The following is a 17,477-nucleotide window of genomic DNA, read 5'->3' as shown; positions in this document are numbered from 1 at the left end:
TCTGTGTGTGTGTAGATACAGACGTGTTTTAAAGAAAGGATGCTGTCCAAGGTTTTATAGTCCTGGGTCAACAATAATTAAGTATGAACCATAAAGTTAAACAAGTTTGATGTGTGTGCTGTTCAATAAAAGCCTGCATTATACCTTCAAACACAACCCCCTGCAATACAGACTATTCCACTTATGCTACTGCATCACCCAGAGCATCTTTTAAAATAACATTTACACCAACGGTTTATATTCATTTTAATTTACTTAGAAGAAAAATCAGTTATTATGCAAAGTTACATACACCCCTTGCTGGTAATATTCATTTGAAAACAATATTTTGTGCATCTCCACAAACATTTTCCTCTTTTCATGTTTTTAATAATACATTTTTATTAAGAAAAAACAAGATAACCCGTTTTTAGTACATTTCCATAACAGCATCACTTTGCTACTGGATGAATACAACAGTACAATAGTTTCTGCAATCTGGCAAGGATCCACCATAGTTCATCAACACAGTAGTCTAACGATACAACAGTAAGAGCCCACTGCAATATGCAGATAAGCATCTTCTAGGTACTACCATGTCATCATTAAACCTCTAATCCATTCTCATTCTTCTGAGCTCTTATCTGTTCCCTAAACACGCTCCACTTGGCCCTGACACACTCTGTACCACCCCATACTTCCTGTTCCACAGATTCGCCGGATCCCTGCTAGTTAGCTGTCAAGTTTCAGAGTTATTGTAAGTCAGACTCATTTTTACAATTCTAATGGATTATTTCCTAAGATTCCTGGCTTTGTTTCCAGTTCCTAAAGCATTTTTTCTCTTCAAATGATAGTGACCCACTTGCAACCAGTGACCCTAGCTAGACAGCCTCCACCCTCACCCCCAGTTTAAAACTACCAGACTTGACAACCCAGTTGCAAGTGAGAAATTCCCTATTGCAGCATCCGATTGTCAGCATCAGTGCCAGTTTTTATTATTAATTACTATTTACTATTTGTATTACGATACACGTAGATACCCCAACTAATATCAGACCCCTTTGTGCTAAGCACTGAAAACAAAAAATAGTAAGAGACAGTTTCTGCCCCAAAGGGGATACAGACAAAGGGAAGGAAAAGAGACTATTGTCCCCATTTTACAGATGGGAAATGAAAGCACAGACCGATTAAATGACTTGCCCAAGTTCACAGAGGAAGTCTGTGGCAGAGCTGAGAATTAAGGCCAGATTTCTTGAGTCACAGTCCAGTGCCTTAACCATAGACCATTCTTCCTTCATTTGAACTCAAAGGGAGCTGTGGATGCTTAGAAGCTCTGAAAACAAAGTCCTAGTTTTCTCACGTTGGGCACACAAAAACAGACACCCAAAATCAGCAGACACATATGAAAACTCTGACTTAAGTGACTTCCCAAAGATGACAGAGTGTGGCAGAGGCAGGAACAGAACTCAAGTTTCTTGATCAGTACATTCTTTACTCGACTACATTGGCAATGTAAGTAGGGAATACTCCTTCTAGGACTAGGGGTTCCAGGTCAGAGGATGGGGATAGTATGTGTGATAAGTTGGGTTCCACAGATTTTCACCTGTACTAAAAAAAGAGAGCCTGGTAACCTTAATTACACAGACCTCCCTCACTCTTAACCTGAGTAACATCCAACCAGATCTAGCTCATGAAGGTAATTCAGTTCAAAGAAGGAAAACGGAGCCTTTCTAAAATACTATTCCATGCAGGAAATGTATACAAATCCAGGTAGAAAGTTTCTTCCTTCTAGAAAGGATGGTGTAAAATAGTGGTCTCTTCATAGGAAAAATCTATTCAAGAGCAGGCCAGTTTAAGCTTGCCCTCCCCTGTTTCAGTGTGTTCTCAGTGGGTAGAGCGATTTGGACTCAGACAATGCCACTTCCATGGGGTTGGAGGTCCGTGTATCAAGGGTATGGAGAAAGAAGTGAGGAGGATCCTGCTCTGGGTAGAGAAAAATCTCTTGGTGATTTTGTCAGCCCACATTCCAAGAGTCTTGAACTGTCAAGTCAAGAGAATCAGTCACAATCTGCAGCAGCAGGAGAGATGAGCACTGCCTCCCACAGTCTTGCTATTAACATGTCAGAAGTTGGTGGGGATCACGTAGGTGGAACTCTTGGCAAAAACAATAAAACAATACTACATATTTCAACAGGTTCAAAGTAACCTCAGATGTTAGGAGCAGATGCTCTTTCACACCCCCTGCAATTTTTAACTGGTTTATGTGTTTCCTCCCTTTCTGTCTAATAGGCCAGGGTGTTGAAGAAATTAGCTCAAGAAAGAGCAAGAGCAATACTAATGACCCTCCACCAGCCCAGGAGGCTGCAGTCTCAGGAGCTAATTGTGGAATCATAACTTCCCCCATTTCAGATCCCCCTGTGAGAAGACCAGTTGCCTCAGGCATCAGCGCTGCACGATAATCCTGCTCACCTGTGTTTTAGAAGGGCATGCCTGACAATCCAAAATGTTTTAGGCAAGCTGATTACAACCCTGCTTCAGTCCCATGAGCTTTCATAGCCTTTTACACAGCATGGGGACTGCTGCAGGGCTGAGGACACACTAGCTTACCTGGTTGCTCATTTCAGTACATTTGATCTGACATTGTCACTATCCCCTTTATTAGGCTCCACATGTACCTAAAAACCACATCTGATCTCATAGCCTGAAGCACTCAACAGCCAAGTCTATGCAAGATTCCGTGTTGCAGAATTAAATATTAAAGATGCATCCAAAAAATGCCCTGTAGCTCATATTTACTAACAAAGATGCACCTTCTACACTGAGGCATCTTTTGAAATGTTAAATATGAAACATTTTAAAGGGAATTTAGTGCTCATAAAAGGCACTGAAAACTGGAACATCAAAACTGGAGTTCCCTATTCTCCACCGGGTAAGTACAGAGTGTTAGCACAAGCTTCCCCCATACCATTCATCCAATGTGTGGTAACGCTATTACAGCGGGGCCAGTTTGCGGGGTTAAGATAGTCCCACAGCAAAATAAAGATGAATCACGGGTTAGTCAAGGCCTGGTAAGTCATTCCAAATAATCAGCTGACTTCACCAAATTCCAGACCCAACTGCCCCACATTCTAAAGAGCTCAAAAGATAAACTGAATATGGAGGGAAAGAAAGCCAACTCACAACAGAGAACAAGGGCTACCTCACCCTCCTTAAGAAGTTCAGATCTCTTACACACTCAGAGGCACTAGAAGTTGTGAGGGTCATTCACATGTGAATTGGATCCTTGCTTATCCAGGTAAGCTCAATTGTATGAGTGAAATCCAAGGAAGCTCAACTGGATCCACTACTGATGACCTCCTTTAAACCTTCTTCAGAGAAGACTATTAACCTACATCCCTGAAGCATGCAATAGTCCAACCAATATTTCAGAAACTAACACTAGAAGCCAGAGATCTCACAAACGACTACCCCATCTCCAAGCTTCCTGTCCCTGGCAAACTGACTGAATAAGTGGTTGTGACCATACTCTGATAGCACCCAAAGTGATGATGGGCAACTGGTCATCAAGCGCCCTCACATACTGAGCCCCCAAGCTTCAAACCTGTACCCTCTCTATTTTTTTAGCATACATGTGAAACCCTGGGAAAGGTCATGTGGTGCCCCAGGTTCTAGTGTCACCAATATGCTGATGACACTCTATTCTTCATCTCTATGACTAATGCTATCACAAAGGTGTCACAATACTTGCACGAAATAATCACTTGGATGAAAACCAAGCTGGCTGGAGCTCAGTCCAGGCAAGAGCCAAAGAGTTACTACTAGGAAGAGGAAAACAAACTTTGAGGAGCTAGCCAAGACCCTGACAACGCTCTCTGTGGAAGGGATCTCCTTCTGTTTGCTGAATTAGTGTGAGGCCTTGGAGTATTTTTAGTTTCATCACCATTCCTTGATAACTAGATATCAACAGTAATCAGGATAATGTGCTTCAGCTCCTGCTTGTCAGGAGACTACAGCCCTTCTTTTCAGACAAGGACCTACCAACCATGATATAAATGTTCATCAACTCAATACTGGACTACTATATTTCCCTCCTCTAGAGAGAACAGTCATGGCCATTCAGAGACTGTAACTTGTGCAACATATAGCTAGCCCACCTCTTGAGAATACAAGAGGCTGAATACAAGAAGCTGGTACTCAGCTCTCTCCAGTGACTCACTCTTACCATTAAAGGAGCTAAGGATGCCCAGTTTTAATCCCAGCTCTGAAACTGGCACTTCCTGTGCTCTTGGCTTCACTTAAGCTTGGTCTAAACACATAGTTTGTACCAATATAACTATTTGGGCTAGGGAAGTGATTTTTTACTGAAAGAGTTAACTATACCAGTATAACTACGGGCCTATTGTGAACATAATTATACTGGCATAATGGTGTCTTAACCCAGTATAGCTTATCCCTCTTCCCATACAGGAATGGAGATAGATAGATAGATAGAGAGAGAGAGAGAGAGAGAGAGAGAGAGAGAGAGAGAGAGTGAGAGAGAGAGAGAGAGATAGATAGATAGTATAAAGCACCTTTACATCTATATAGCTGCATCCACATTTGGGGACTGTACTGCTCTAACTATACCAATGTAAGTAAAGAGGTATAACTGTTGTGTGTAGGCCAACACTAACCCCTCTGCCTGTTTCCCTCCTTTCTGAGGTCCATACGCTGCTTTGACATCTCTTTAGAAATGAGACTTACTTACCTCACAGGGGCATTGAATGGATTAATTAATTAACATTTGTCAAGTGCGGTGAAGATCTTAAACACTAAGCATTATTATTATTATTATTTAAATCTACATGCCCATTCAATCCTTGGCCTCTCTTGTGTGACTGCCAACAACTATGCCAATTACTGCTAATTGTTGTGCTGTGGTTTTGTGATGAGGATATCTGCCAAATGGGAATGAGACTGTGACCACCAAGTATTTTCCTATAGGTCAGCAAACAGCTGTCAAATTATAACAACTTTCAGTCACTACCAACCGGGTCTGAATTCAAACCAGAACGCCATTAGTAAAAGACTCTGTATCCCATTACCAATTCCCTGAGGCATCCAGTCTGCCAGACAAATACAAAACTTTTTATTAGAGATAAACCAAGACTCATTCTTTTTTATTTTATTTTTTTACACAGAATCAGTACATGGCCCAGTAAACGGACACTGATACTGCAATATTTAATGCTAATCTGTGTTACTTCCACATTAAACTTTGCTTGCTTCTACACATGCTTGATTGAAACTACATCTTAGTTCACTTTCAGGTATCATTGTGACAGCAAATAGTAAAGAAAACACAGAAAGAAGGGAATTGATAGTGTAGAGTGTAATAAATTTCTTGTTTAAGAACTTGGTTCTGGAGTTTTAACCGAGGCTAAGATTAATATTTTTCTTATCAGTTGTCCATATATGGTCAGTGGACTTTCAGGACTTTAACACAACAAATGTGTACCAGTAGACACTGAATATCTCTCTAGCACTGAAACCTCATTTTAAGTTACCTTTTACTCAAAGGGCAGCAGCACAAAAGTTAAATTAATCATAGTATTCTCAAGCAATTATTATCCTTTAAGGCAGGTTACAGAAACTCATCCTTTGCACAGCAAACAATGTTTTGACTTTTTACTCTAATTTGAATTCAAACCCTTATCAGCTGCACCATGTATGAGAATGCAACTTCCCTCTTTCATCAATAATTATGTCCTTCTTTCATCTATAAACCACCCACCCACCTTCCCAAAGAGCCTCTGTACCAGGTATAGAGACCTTTCTGAATCTGTGCTGAAAGATTCCTTAATTATCATGGCAAAGGCCACAAATCCTTTGAGCACATAGCAAGTTCAAAGAAGTAGCCTTCTTGTGTTTACTCATCCCATAGTACGTTAGTTCCTTGTCATTAGTTCTATCTTTATTTTCAATGTATGGACTTGCCACTGTCTGGAAGAAAAGCTGCTTTTTCAAATATTGTTATATAATTAAACAAGAAAGCAAAATAAAAGCTGCCTTTCTAGCACATTATAAAACATTATAAAATGCTCAACCTGCCAACACACTGGTTCAGATCCTCAACTGTTGTAAATCAACATAGCTCCACCGACTTCAGAGTAATGCCAGATTACACCAGCTGAGGATCGGGACCATTGACCATTATCTCCCGTTGCCTTCAAAGTGCACTGGTGTACAGTAAATTAATAGGGACTCTTGCTGTTGATTGTGTTGTCTTCCTCTGTACTAAGTAGTTTATTTGCTGAACTAAATGTATTGTGGGCATTTGAAAATACAGTTTCAACCATTAAATATCCTGTAACTCTACAGCTTCAGCTCTTTGAGATTATCATACTCTACTCAATAAACTAACCACTCTTTGTATCTATTACTCTAAGAACAAGTTTGTCAAGGTTTTAACACTGCGACAGCTATTAAATTATTACTTTCCTGTGCATGCTTTGAACCCTGAAGAAAAGGGGGATTAATTTACCCATCATCAAGTACTTATCAGGGAGGTTCCCCGGAGACTTACACAAATGAGACCACACAAACAGGCCTTTGGAGACAGGTCTCTTCACCTGAACACCTGGGCAAGACCCATTGACTTTCCAGCATATGTATTTTTTCCCATGACAAAGATCCATTTACTTTTCTATCTAAATATAGGACCCCATTACTTTCCAATAAAGGCAGAAACTCCTATAAGAATAATAAGGATTCAGGCACTGTATGCTTCGTTTAAAGCCAGTATATCACATACACTTAACAATAGGAAATTAAACTTCTATTCACCATTCATGGGGATCCAGACAACAGGAGGTCCAATAGTGCTGCCTTCAGTTGAGATAAAGCACATGACATTTTACACTAAAGAAATAAGGACTTGATCCAAAGCCCACTGAAGTCAATGGAAAGACTCCTATTGATTTCACAGGGCTTTAGATCAAGCCCTAAGGTACTATAATCTGAGCTTTCCATACTGACACTACAGTACAATGCACCTCCAAACAAAACTATATTTAGATTCAATGGGAATTCTGCAGATCATACAGGAACTCTTTGAATGAAAATGAAGGTCAAGAGGGTTTGGCTTCCTCTGCAGACCTCTCCCCTCCTTCTTGCAAACATCCAGATAAGCATTGTTTGGAAAACAATGTTACTTCCAATGCTATCAAAAATGTAATACACATTTTGTCTGCCTTGTAAATGAACTACTAGGGTTTTCTGTTCTATGTTGTCCCACTACCTAATCTTTGTGATCTGTTAATGTGTCTAGTCATGATTGTATATGCTTTTTACTTATAATAGCTTTTAAGAGTGATGTTTCACATACTTTTGCTAGAAGAACATATTAATAATATAATGCAACTAACATATGCATATCATATACACAGAGAAAGAAGACGACTGTGCAGATAAACACACTACCCATAGGTAAAGCAATGCATATGGCAAATGAAAGCCCCAGAACACTCATGCATTATACACTCATTCATTATCAGATATTCATCAATGTCTAGTAGAAGGCATAAATGCATGAGAATATGATGTGACCAAGATTTGCCCTTGTGAGATTAAGAACAGGAGTCAACCCACCAAGCAGAGATGTGTATTCAAGCATCCAGACATTTAGGGCCCAGCAAAACCATCCTTCATAAACTTTCTTTCCAAATTATATTAATGAAATATGTAGGCACATCGGGAACATCACAGTTTAACGTTCGGTAGCATTTTATGGCCTGCATGAAATGAGCAATTGTTAGTGCCACTTTAGTGCTACTGCCAATTGTTAGTGATCTTGCAATAGAACAAATTAACGTCCTGTAAAGCACAGTTGCCGTTTCAGCTCAGACTATCTCCAGAACTATGTGACTGGGGCTCTGAGACACAGGCCACTTACACCAACTTCTACCAAGTTTGACAAAGGGCACTTTTGGCGCTTCATGTTCTTAGTGTGAGGAAAGACTGCACAGTCTGGACTGACTTTGATCTCTGACACAGTGTGTGTTCCTGACTGCATGCCACACAATGTTTAATCTACTTTCCAGCTCACACTGTCAGCAAAAAGTAATGTTGGCAATCAGCTATTTGTATGTACTGGGTGAGTTTGCAATGGCTGCAATTTCATTGTGCTAAAGAAGAGTTTGAAATCTGAAGTCTTTGAAATGTTTTTAACCATTTTTAGTACTGAAATCACTCATGTTAGACTCAAGTCACATGCTAAATAGTACAGACATAGAGTGATCTAGACGTATACTATACAGAGCCCTAGATCTGTACTCATAGACTTATAGACTTTGAGGCCAGTAGGGAACATTGTGATCATCTAGTCTGACCTCCTGCACATTGCAGAACACAGAACCTCCTCCCCCCCACATACACTCCTGTAATACACCCATAACCTCCAGGTGAGTTACTGAAGTCCTCAAATCATGATTTACAGACTTCAAGTTACAGAGAATCCACCACTTACTCTAGTTTAAATCAGCAAGTGACCAGTGCCCCACACAGCAGAGGAAGGTGAAAACCTGCAGGGTCTCTGCCAATCTGACCTGAGGGGAAATTCCTTCCTGACCCCAAATATATTAGACCCACCAGCCTGACAGCTGGGAAAGAATTCATTGTAGTAACTCAGAGCCTTCTCCATCTAGTGTCTCATCTCCAGCTGTTAGGGATATTTGCCACTAGCAGTCACAGATGGGCCACGTGCCACTGTAAGGCAATCCTACCATACCATCCGTTCCATATACTTATCAAGCTCAGTCTTAAAACTAGTTAGGTTTTTTTGCCCCCTCTACTCCCCTTGCAGCTCTGGATCAGCACTATGCAAAGATCTAGACTTGCACTATGTATAGACACAGGTATTTACTATGCAGAGATCTAGTTCTGCAGCATAGCAACTAGATCTATTACTCTAAAACAGCGCAGAGACCCAGAAAAGTCCTATGCAGAAAGCTAGATAGCAGGAGCACTGACTTGCAGATGCTGAGCTCTAGACAGGTACCAGGAACCTTGGGTGCACAGCTCTACACGTGCTATGTGTTAGACAGCCCTCGTCACGCAGATTTGTGTAGTATACAAAGATCTAGCTGTAGCCAGGTACTGGGTGGCCACAGTGTAGAGCTCTAGGTAAGGGCCCCACAGCTCTCCAGCTGTGTGTGCTCCAGATGCGATTGCGCAACCCCATTCCGCGCGAGTCTGTGCCCGGGCAGGGGGCAAGGACCTGGCTTACCGGCAGGGAGTTAGCTGGGCTGCTGCTGGCGGCCAGTTTCACGGCTTGCTTCTTGAGTTCGGCCAGTTTAACCTGGCAGTTCTTGCACCATCCTCCTTTCCCGGTTCTCTCGAAGTGCCCCAGCTCGGCCAGCGAGACGGCCCCAGCTCCCTCCGGAGCCGGGCGGCTGCCGCAACGGTCCTCATCGGTGGCAGGCGGCAGCCTCTTCCTAGGGGCGAGCTCCAGAGACACCGGGGCCGGCTCTCGCCCAGAGCTTCCCTCCGCGATCTGCAAAGAGAGAACGACTCAGGACGGTGCAAGGAGCCAACAGCTCCCGTTATCTGGGGCAGCCTGCAAAGAGGGGCCCCTGCGCCTGGGAGGGGAACCCTGCAAAGAGCAGCCTCCGGGCCGGACCGGTGCAAAAAGTCAACTCTGCAACCCTCGGCCGGGTGCACTGACCGGCTCCCGCGCACGCTGCTCGCACAGCCTCCCGTGCAAAGTCCCCTCGTGCCTCCCAAGCGCGCGGCCAACTACAGGAGCAACAAACTCCGAGCACCCGGGGGATCCGCGCGCGCAGGGCAGGGGTGAAACCTCTCGCGCTCTGCACCGGGCTCCATTAACCTTCCCTGAAAAGTTCCGCCCCAACTTACCCCCGCAGCCCGGTGTTCAGAGCCCAGACACCTTCTCCCCCCTGGGTTCTCTGCAGCCCGGATCATGGTTCCGGACCAGGCACGTTTTTGTCACCTGGACCCTGACCCACCCGCGCGCCCAGATCCCAGCTCTTTGCAGCTACACTGGGCTGCGCAGTCCCGAGCTGTCCTGAAAGACCTTCCTGCCCATTGCCAAGTCCAGGGACCGGGGGCTGCAAAGTCCGGCTCCTTGGTTTCCACTTGCAAGGGCGGCTGCTGCGGCGGGCGGCGGCCTGGAGCTACGTAATATTTCCTCCCATGTTGTTGGAACTCAAAGGAGTAAAGTTTGGGTTGCAAGTTCGCGAGAGAAGCCCCGGACTGAGCCAGCGGGCGGAGCAGGCGGGAGGAGAAGGCGGAGGAGGAGTGAGCTCCCCACCTCGGGGCAGAAAGGGACCGAGCGCACTGGAGCGCGTTAGGAAAAACTGCTCCGAGGGGAGGAGGGGCTCCGCGTGGGGTGGGGTGAACGAGGTGGGAGCCGCTAGAGTCTGAGCGTTTCCTTGCCACATTGACCCTGCAGGCTCCGTTCGGCTCCAAACTCTCCGGAGAGTTCGTGGGGTGCCTGGCACGCGAGCCCCTTCAAATAAAAACTTTCCCAGCAGTGACAAGGGGGTTGCTTTTTGGGAGTGTGCATGGGGCAGCCCGAGCCAAACTTTCCAAACAACTCTCAGGATCAGGCTTTTAAACTGCTACATCATGGGAGGGGGGAAGGGTGCCTGCGAAGGAAATGGGGTTGAACCCTGGGCTCTGCACTTCGAACTAGGAAGAAAGGAGGCACAGCTCGTCCTTTGAGTTCCTCTCGCTGTTTGTTTTATGCCACGTGCCTGGAGAGCTCGCTCGCTCGAGGAATCTCTCCCGATGCAGCTCGGTGCCTGGCCCCAGCCACGTGTGCTTGGGTGGCGTTTGAGAGCCTCGCGCACCTTGCACAGGTGACTCTCCGCGCTCTCGCCCCCTCACACACACACACGCTGGAGTCTGTGTACCGCTCCGCCAGTTCCCATCAGCTCTTTAGGAATGTGCATGTGACAATTGACCCGACAGGTGGAGAAATCCCCGTTCCTCAGCTAATTGTCTACCCGGCTGCCGTTCCGCCTCCTGTCCTTAGCACTTCTGTTGCAGGCAGACAGACGGGTGGAACCCTTCCTTGCCCCTGATTGCTACGCTCCCCCCCCTCATCCCCCCCCCCCCCCCCCAGGACAACAAAGATCCCGCCGGTTCTGTTCTGACCCGCGGAGTGGATCTGGATGCGTTTTACACCTGCAAGAGTGTGACGGGCATCACACTTCACTCTCGCAGGCAGGGTAGTTGCGTGGCTTGGGTCTTTGCCATTTATGTGTCTGAGACCTGCTTGCCCTGTCCAGCTACTGCTCTCGCACCGGAGAGTCTGAGCCCTGCCAGTGCATAAGTACCTGAATGAAGCAACCGCGAGAGCTGGGGCAATATACTCTGGTCTCTGGTTGCAGGCTCAAAGCGGTCCCTGTGATTGGAGCGCCATCTGCTGGCCCCGTGCTACTCCGCACTTTGGTGGCAGAGACTTGGCCATGTGCTTGCACAGGTCCCCAGCGAATTCAGTCTACACGCTCTCGCTCTGCGATCCCCAGACCCACTTAGAAGGGGCGGAGGGGGTTCACTCCGGAAACACACAGCCACAAGTGGTTTCTCTATTGTGCCTCATTGCAGAGCCGCTAGACTGCCTCGCATGCGTGCATTTGACTTTGGGCAGGCAGGTTGGAAACTTTTGGTTCCCCTCTGCGCACACATAATCCCCATTAAATACTGGACAACGATATGTACCAGCATTACACTCGCGCGATTTGTGTTTGACTCAGTATGGGTTATAATAATAACGCGATGCGCCTCTTGCAGCTCACCTTTGGACACAGGTGAGTGAAGAGCCACAGCCCGAAATGCGGGCTGCCGATAAAAGGTCTTTAAATGGAAAGTCTCTTTGGCCGCGTAACTTTAATCGCTCTTTAGCTCCCGGAGATTTGCACCTGGATTTTCAGGCGCTCAAGCAATGATCAGGGTGCCCTACAATGCGTGTCGCCTCATCAGGGAGGCTGCCTTTACCAGGCAGACTTATCCCAGACGCTTAATCCGTAATGAAAGCTATTAAATGCATGCTTAATGGCTCTGAACTCTGTCAACTGCGCGCTAGCTCCCTTACGCTCCGCTTGATGCGCCACCTCCCCAGACTCTCTCGGGCGGCACCGGTTCCCCTGCGAGCTCCGGCGCCCCAGCTGGCTCACGCGTGCACTAGGCAGCTCTGCAAACTCTTGTTCCCCGTGGGAGCCCAGCATCCCTCCATGTGCCTCTGATGACCGCCATTCCCCATCACCTCCTGCTGCAGGCGAGGTCCCCCGCGGACTTTATGCGCGCAAATCACAAGCGCGCACACGCCAAACAATGCAGCCATCAGGGGAGGCTGGTGAAATCGGAAAATGTGACACTCCAGGCCTAATTTACAGCAACCGTTAAAGATCCTGGCCGGAGACCCTCCACTGTAACTAGCCCACCTGGCCACTCACCGCCTCAGGGATGCCCATGCCAAACTTCAATGCCTTTGGCCCCCAAGCAGCCCGCCCTTGCGAACCTTTAGCTGCCCTGCTGCCGGGGCGCTGCACTGTGCACAGCTGGGAACGCTTCATTAGTACCTTGTCCCTGGCATTAACCTGGGGGCAGAGGAGACAAAGACACACGCATGATTCTGAGTGATGTGCCCGGTCTCCTTATCGTGTCTACTCAATCAGCTCTGCAGGTCTTCAGTAACTTGCTTAAATATTTCATGAGACTGAGTAATGGCTGCAAAAGCCTCCTTCGACTCACAGTGTCGGGCTGGATTGCAGCGGAAAGGGGGGGTGGGCCCTGGTTCCAGCTCCTGTTCTTTGCTGCGAGTCATGCTGCCAAAACTAATCAGGCGCTTTTTTAAAAACACCTTGGATAGACACAGGTATTTCTAAGACACCCCCATTTCGAAGGTTTCCTGTAGATTGAAGCCAACCGCTCCACGCTTTACGCAAGGTGATCCGAGGGAGCCGCCCGGATCCCTTTCAGAAAGGATCATTCAGTGGCTTTGCTGTATTCCGCGCGCTTACCATTGAGACGGACATAGAGGAGCCCTGGGAAGGGTGTTTCTAAGCAGCGGTGTCTTTCCCGGATTTAATTGCTGGTCTTTTATTGTGCAGCCTGGACTGTTCGTGGTGCTGAAACTGCACGTGGGCTCGTTGCACGTTTCGGAATTTACTTTATACGTAGGAACTAGGAGACACTTAAACCCTACCAAGTTTTCTTTTAGCTTCGGTCTACAACGGGGCGGAAATCGGTGCTTGCAGCCAAACCCAACTCGCCCACTGCTGCCCCTGGCCCCGAGCGCTTTCCTGTCCCAACAACCCCCAGCCGCGGTGGTCTCTCTTACCTTGCCTTTCCTCCGCAGCAGGTGGCTGGTGAAGCCGAAGATGATGTCCGAGTCCAGGCAGAGAGCGCCTATCTCCAGCAGGCTGGGGGTTTTCCTGGTGGCGTTGGAGGGATCGGGTGATTTCTGAAAAGCCATCGTTTGGTTTGAAATATCCGGCTCCCTGAGCGATGGCCAAGAACCACGCTGGGTGCGAGTTACTCCTTCATACTGGCAGGCTGCGCAGGGCTGGGGGTTAGGGAGCCAGTAGCCAGGCAGCAAACCCACCAATATCTCTCGCTCCTTTTTATTTCCCCCTCTAGCGCACCTGGTCTGCTGGGCTCCTCCCGCGGGCGAGCAGCAGCAGCTCCGCTCAGCGTCCCATCAGAGCCGCAGCCTCTTCCCCTCTGTCCCCTGCTTCGCTCCTGCCGGCCATCAGCGCCCAGCCCGCATCGGGCTCGTCTGAGGATGCCCTTGCCGTTGACCCGGAGCGCCTCTCTCCTGCCTCCCCCATGCACTGGTGATTTCTCCGGGGGAGTGCCAGGAAGGCAGGGCTGCCTGTGAAGTCTGTGATGACAGTTAGCAAGGGATGAAGGGAAACGCCTGAGGAAATACTTTGCAGCCGGGGCTACCGCTCCCCTAAAAGCTTGTTATTAACCAGAGAGCCCGAGACACACAAGCAGCTGGCTCCGCTCCTCATCGGGGGCGAGGAACGGGTCTCTAATGGCTGGGCTGAAGGGGCGAGCGCCTCTCCTCCGCCACAGACGCGTGCCTGCTGCCTTCAGAGCGACTTCAGTGGCAAGCGGTGGCAGATGCATCCCCCCTCGGCCTCTCTGGCTCTCGGAAGCCCTGTCCAGCAGACCCAGAGGACACGTGGAAACCCTGCAGGCTCCCCCCGCCCGCCCCTAAATCTGGCTCCCGGGGTGCAGCCAGGGTACTCCCCGCAGCTCCCCGCACCGCCACCCCCCGGCTTTGCTGCTAACGAGGAAAGTTGGAGGCAGAGCTTTTGCATTTGGTGGCTTCCTCCTGAAAAGTCGCCTGCAGGGAGAGAAGGGAGGAGGGAGGGAGGCAGGCCTAGCGCTGCCTTGGCACGGCTGCCTGGGTGCCCTGCCTACACGGGCGCCGTATAAAAAGCGAGGCTAATTGCGGGCGGGGTGGGTCTCACCCAGAGCCAGCCTAGCTCCCCTGCCTGCCGGAGCGGCGCGGGCTGCTGCCGCCGCTGCCTGGGGCTGCAGGAGCCCCGCGCCCCCTCCACGCCTTGCCCGAGCCAATCCCGACGGGGCTCGCAGCCACGGTGACATCAGCCTGCGGTGACGGGCGGACAGGCAGCGCCCCGGCGCGCGGCGGCGAGAGCGAGCGGCCAAGGGGGCAGGGGCGCTAGGCAGCGCATTAATCCCCTTCCCTGTACTTCTCCCCCTAAGCAAACAACTCCCAAAGCGTTGTCCCCGCTTCGGCGTGTCTCCAGCGCAAGTGAGCAGAATAAGCTATGCAGCCCGGCTCTGTAGGGGGACCACAGTCGCCGAGCTCAGCCTTGTCTACGCGCCTTTAATTTCTAGTACTTAGGAGCAGCAGCGCAGTCCCGAGATTCACGCCTTCGCAGAGGCGGGATTCCGTAAGGGATCCAAACTGTCACCACTCTGCTTTTCTCTCCCCCCCCCCCCCCCACTAAAAATTACACTCTTGACACCTTCCTATGAATGCTAGAAGCCAGTCTCCAGTCCAGTGATGCCCCGTTTACACTGAGCTGCGCCTGCCTAAAGTGATTCCTTGTGTAAGAGCTCACACATCTGCCAAGCCATAGGACACCGGATCTACCCTGGGTCCTGCCGGGTTTAATCAATTGCTAGTATAAACAAAAGTTTTGCCAAAGGAAATGGCACTAAAAAGCATCCTGGCTCTTGGTTACCCCCAAAATATACGGGGTCTCCCATTTCAGGCTTCCAGCTGATTAAAAAGCATATATTTTAGACCAATGGTTTTCAATTTTTTTTCCATTTGTGGAACCTAAAATATTTCGAATGGGGGAGTCTTTGGGAATCTTAGACATAGTCTGCGGACCCCCACATACCATAGCTTGAAAATCACTGTTTTAGACAGCAGCAGCCAATGAATGCAGCGGCTTGTAAAATGGCTATGGAATCTGGGATCCAGAGGCAGGCGCTGGATGGAAATTTGAATGGGGACAAAATAGTCAAACGTGTCTGGGGAAAGGAAAAACCCACCATGTGGGGTTTCCTATCGACTCTCCTCCTCAGGGAGGCGTTTGAGTCCAGAGTTGCACTGAGGTGGTTCAATGGGCTCCGAAACTATTAATTCCAAGCCAGTCCTCCAGGAGACAGAGCCTTAAGCCCCCCCTCCATCCCAGAACACGTCCTCAGTCCTCCCACCCAGAATCAATCCCTTGCCCTTAGGCCAAGTCTAGCCTCTCTCTCAACCTCCACAATCTCACCCAGAATCAGCCCCCTGCCAAGCCCATCCTATCCCCCCAGGTCCTCAGTCCCACCAGGCTCAGGTCCCTTCTCCCTGTGAAATACTCCTGAAATTCCAAACTTCTCACCAGTCAAGGTTCCTTGGCTCTCCTTACAAATGCTTTCAGGGGCCCGTTTTGGTGGGAAATGTCTGGAAGGAACACATGGGCCCATTCCCCAAGGAAGATGAGGTTCCTGTTGGGAACATGAGCATGGGCAATATTGCTAGTTTTCCATGGGGGAAGAGAGAGAAGCAATTTCATCAGAACGGTGAAATAAATAAATAAACATTATAATTGTTGGTATTGCTTAGCACCTAGATGTCCCAGCCCCAACTGTATTAGGTACTGTACACTCAAATAAAGAGACAATCCCTGCTCCCAAAGATCTTACAATCTAAGTAAATTGAGGGCAGAAGGAGGAAGTTTAAACCCCCTGAAAGGGTAACAAATGTTGCTGGACATTTATTAGGGGGCAGGGTAGTGAATTTTCCAAAGTTCTACTACTCCAGTGCCCCATACCCTCCATCCAGAGTCATGCCCCTGTCCCTTGGCTACTGCCATAACCACAATCCCCATGTCCTCACTGCCACAGGGAAAAAGAGATGAATTCCTAGCCCTATTGAAGTCAATGGGAGTTATGCTGTTGACTTCAAAAGGGCCAGGATTTCACCCTAGTTCTCCTTCCATCGGCCTCTCCAGGTATGTCTACACTGCAATGTAAGCCCGGAGTTAGTAGAACTAAAGTTAGCAGCGCCTGGGTTTGTTAAGGTAGGCTACACTCATTTGCAATCCATTGTTGAATCCTAGGTCACAACCTGTGGCTCCAGCATCCATACTACATTCTTCAGGCCCAAGTCCAACCACCCATACCCCAGACTTCCTAGGGCCCTTCCAAAATGTGGCCTTCTAGCCCTTCGTTCATGGTACAGTGTGGGAAAACTTGACTGTCCATAGGACAAAGAAAGTCAGCCTGTGGGATTGTGAAGTGCTTTTGGGGGACTTCCAGAGCATGAGTCCAGCGGGGCTGCAAAGTATAGATAGTGCAAAGCGATAGGGTTTGAGCCCTGGGACCTAGGCTCAGACCCTCCACCCTGTGAAGTCCTGTGTGTAGACAGAAGGGGGGGGGGGGTAGGCTTGAACATGAGTTCCAGTTATGGGCTAACAGTGCAGTGTAGACTCACCCTCCATGTCCTGAGTCCCACCTGCAATGCGCTTCCCTCCCAGTGCCCAGTCCCCCATGTCTTCAATCCTACCGGAGTTCAGCCTCACCCCCTTTGCCAGCGAAAACCTCAGCCCCAGCAGGAATTAATTCCACCCCCATCCCTACACCCGCAGTAACCATGAGCCCTTCTCCCAGGCTTGGCTTAGCCAGCCGCTCTCTGAAAGTCCTGTGTGCGACATCAGTAATTAATGGCAGGTATTAAGTGAGCCCCGAGGAGGCGAGAGACCCAATACCCCCAGCTCTAACCCCTAAAAGTCTCCCTTTAATAAGCTCTGACAAAGTGAAAAATCCCCCAGGTGTCCAGGCGATAAACAGGCAGAAGGGAAAGTTATTAGCTTTTATTCATGGGCTCTAAACTGAAGAGAAACATCAGCGGCGCGATTGTATATAATAATAGACTAGATAAAGTCCATTTTTCTTGGGCGCTCTGAAAGCGATCCCCGAGCATTAAAACGGGTCTCTTAATAACCATCTTATCTCCTCGC

The 17,477-nt window shown here is 48.3% G+C and overlaps 1 protein-coding gene across 2 annotated transcripts in view; it reads right to left on the bottom strand.

Annotated features, from left to right (window-relative positions):
- Positions 1-14,551, bottom strand: part of KIF26A (kinesin family member 26A) — a 134,653-nt gene extending 120,102 nt beyond the window's left edge. Inside the window, exons 1-2 of one of the 2 annotated variants that reach the window (XM_037901051.2) lie at positions 13,325-14,551; positions 9,245-9,511 (exon numbers count right to left, since the gene is read on the bottom strand). In XM_037901051.2, the coding sequence (XP_037756979.1) occupies positions 9,245-9,511; positions 13,325-13,459 (402 nt within the window). In that variant the 5' untranslated portion in view covers positions 13,460-14,551. Of the gene's footprint in view, positions 1-9,244; positions 9,512-9,873; positions 10,288-13,324 lie in introns of those variants that run through there. The other variant, XM_043549466.1, reaches the window with a different exon arrangement.
- Between the last annotated feature and the right edge of the window lie 2,926 nt (positions 14,552-17,477).

This window comes from Chelonia mydas, chromosome 6, assembly GCF_015237465.2.
Source record: "Chelonia mydas isolate rCheMyd1 chromosome 6, rCheMyd1.pri.v2, whole genome shotgun sequence".
Lineage (NCBI taxonomy): Eukaryota > Metazoa > Chordata > Testudines > Cheloniidae > Chelonia > Chelonia mydas.
Note: the sequence above shows the minus strand (reverse complement) of the source record. Positions and strands in the feature narration are given on the sequence as shown.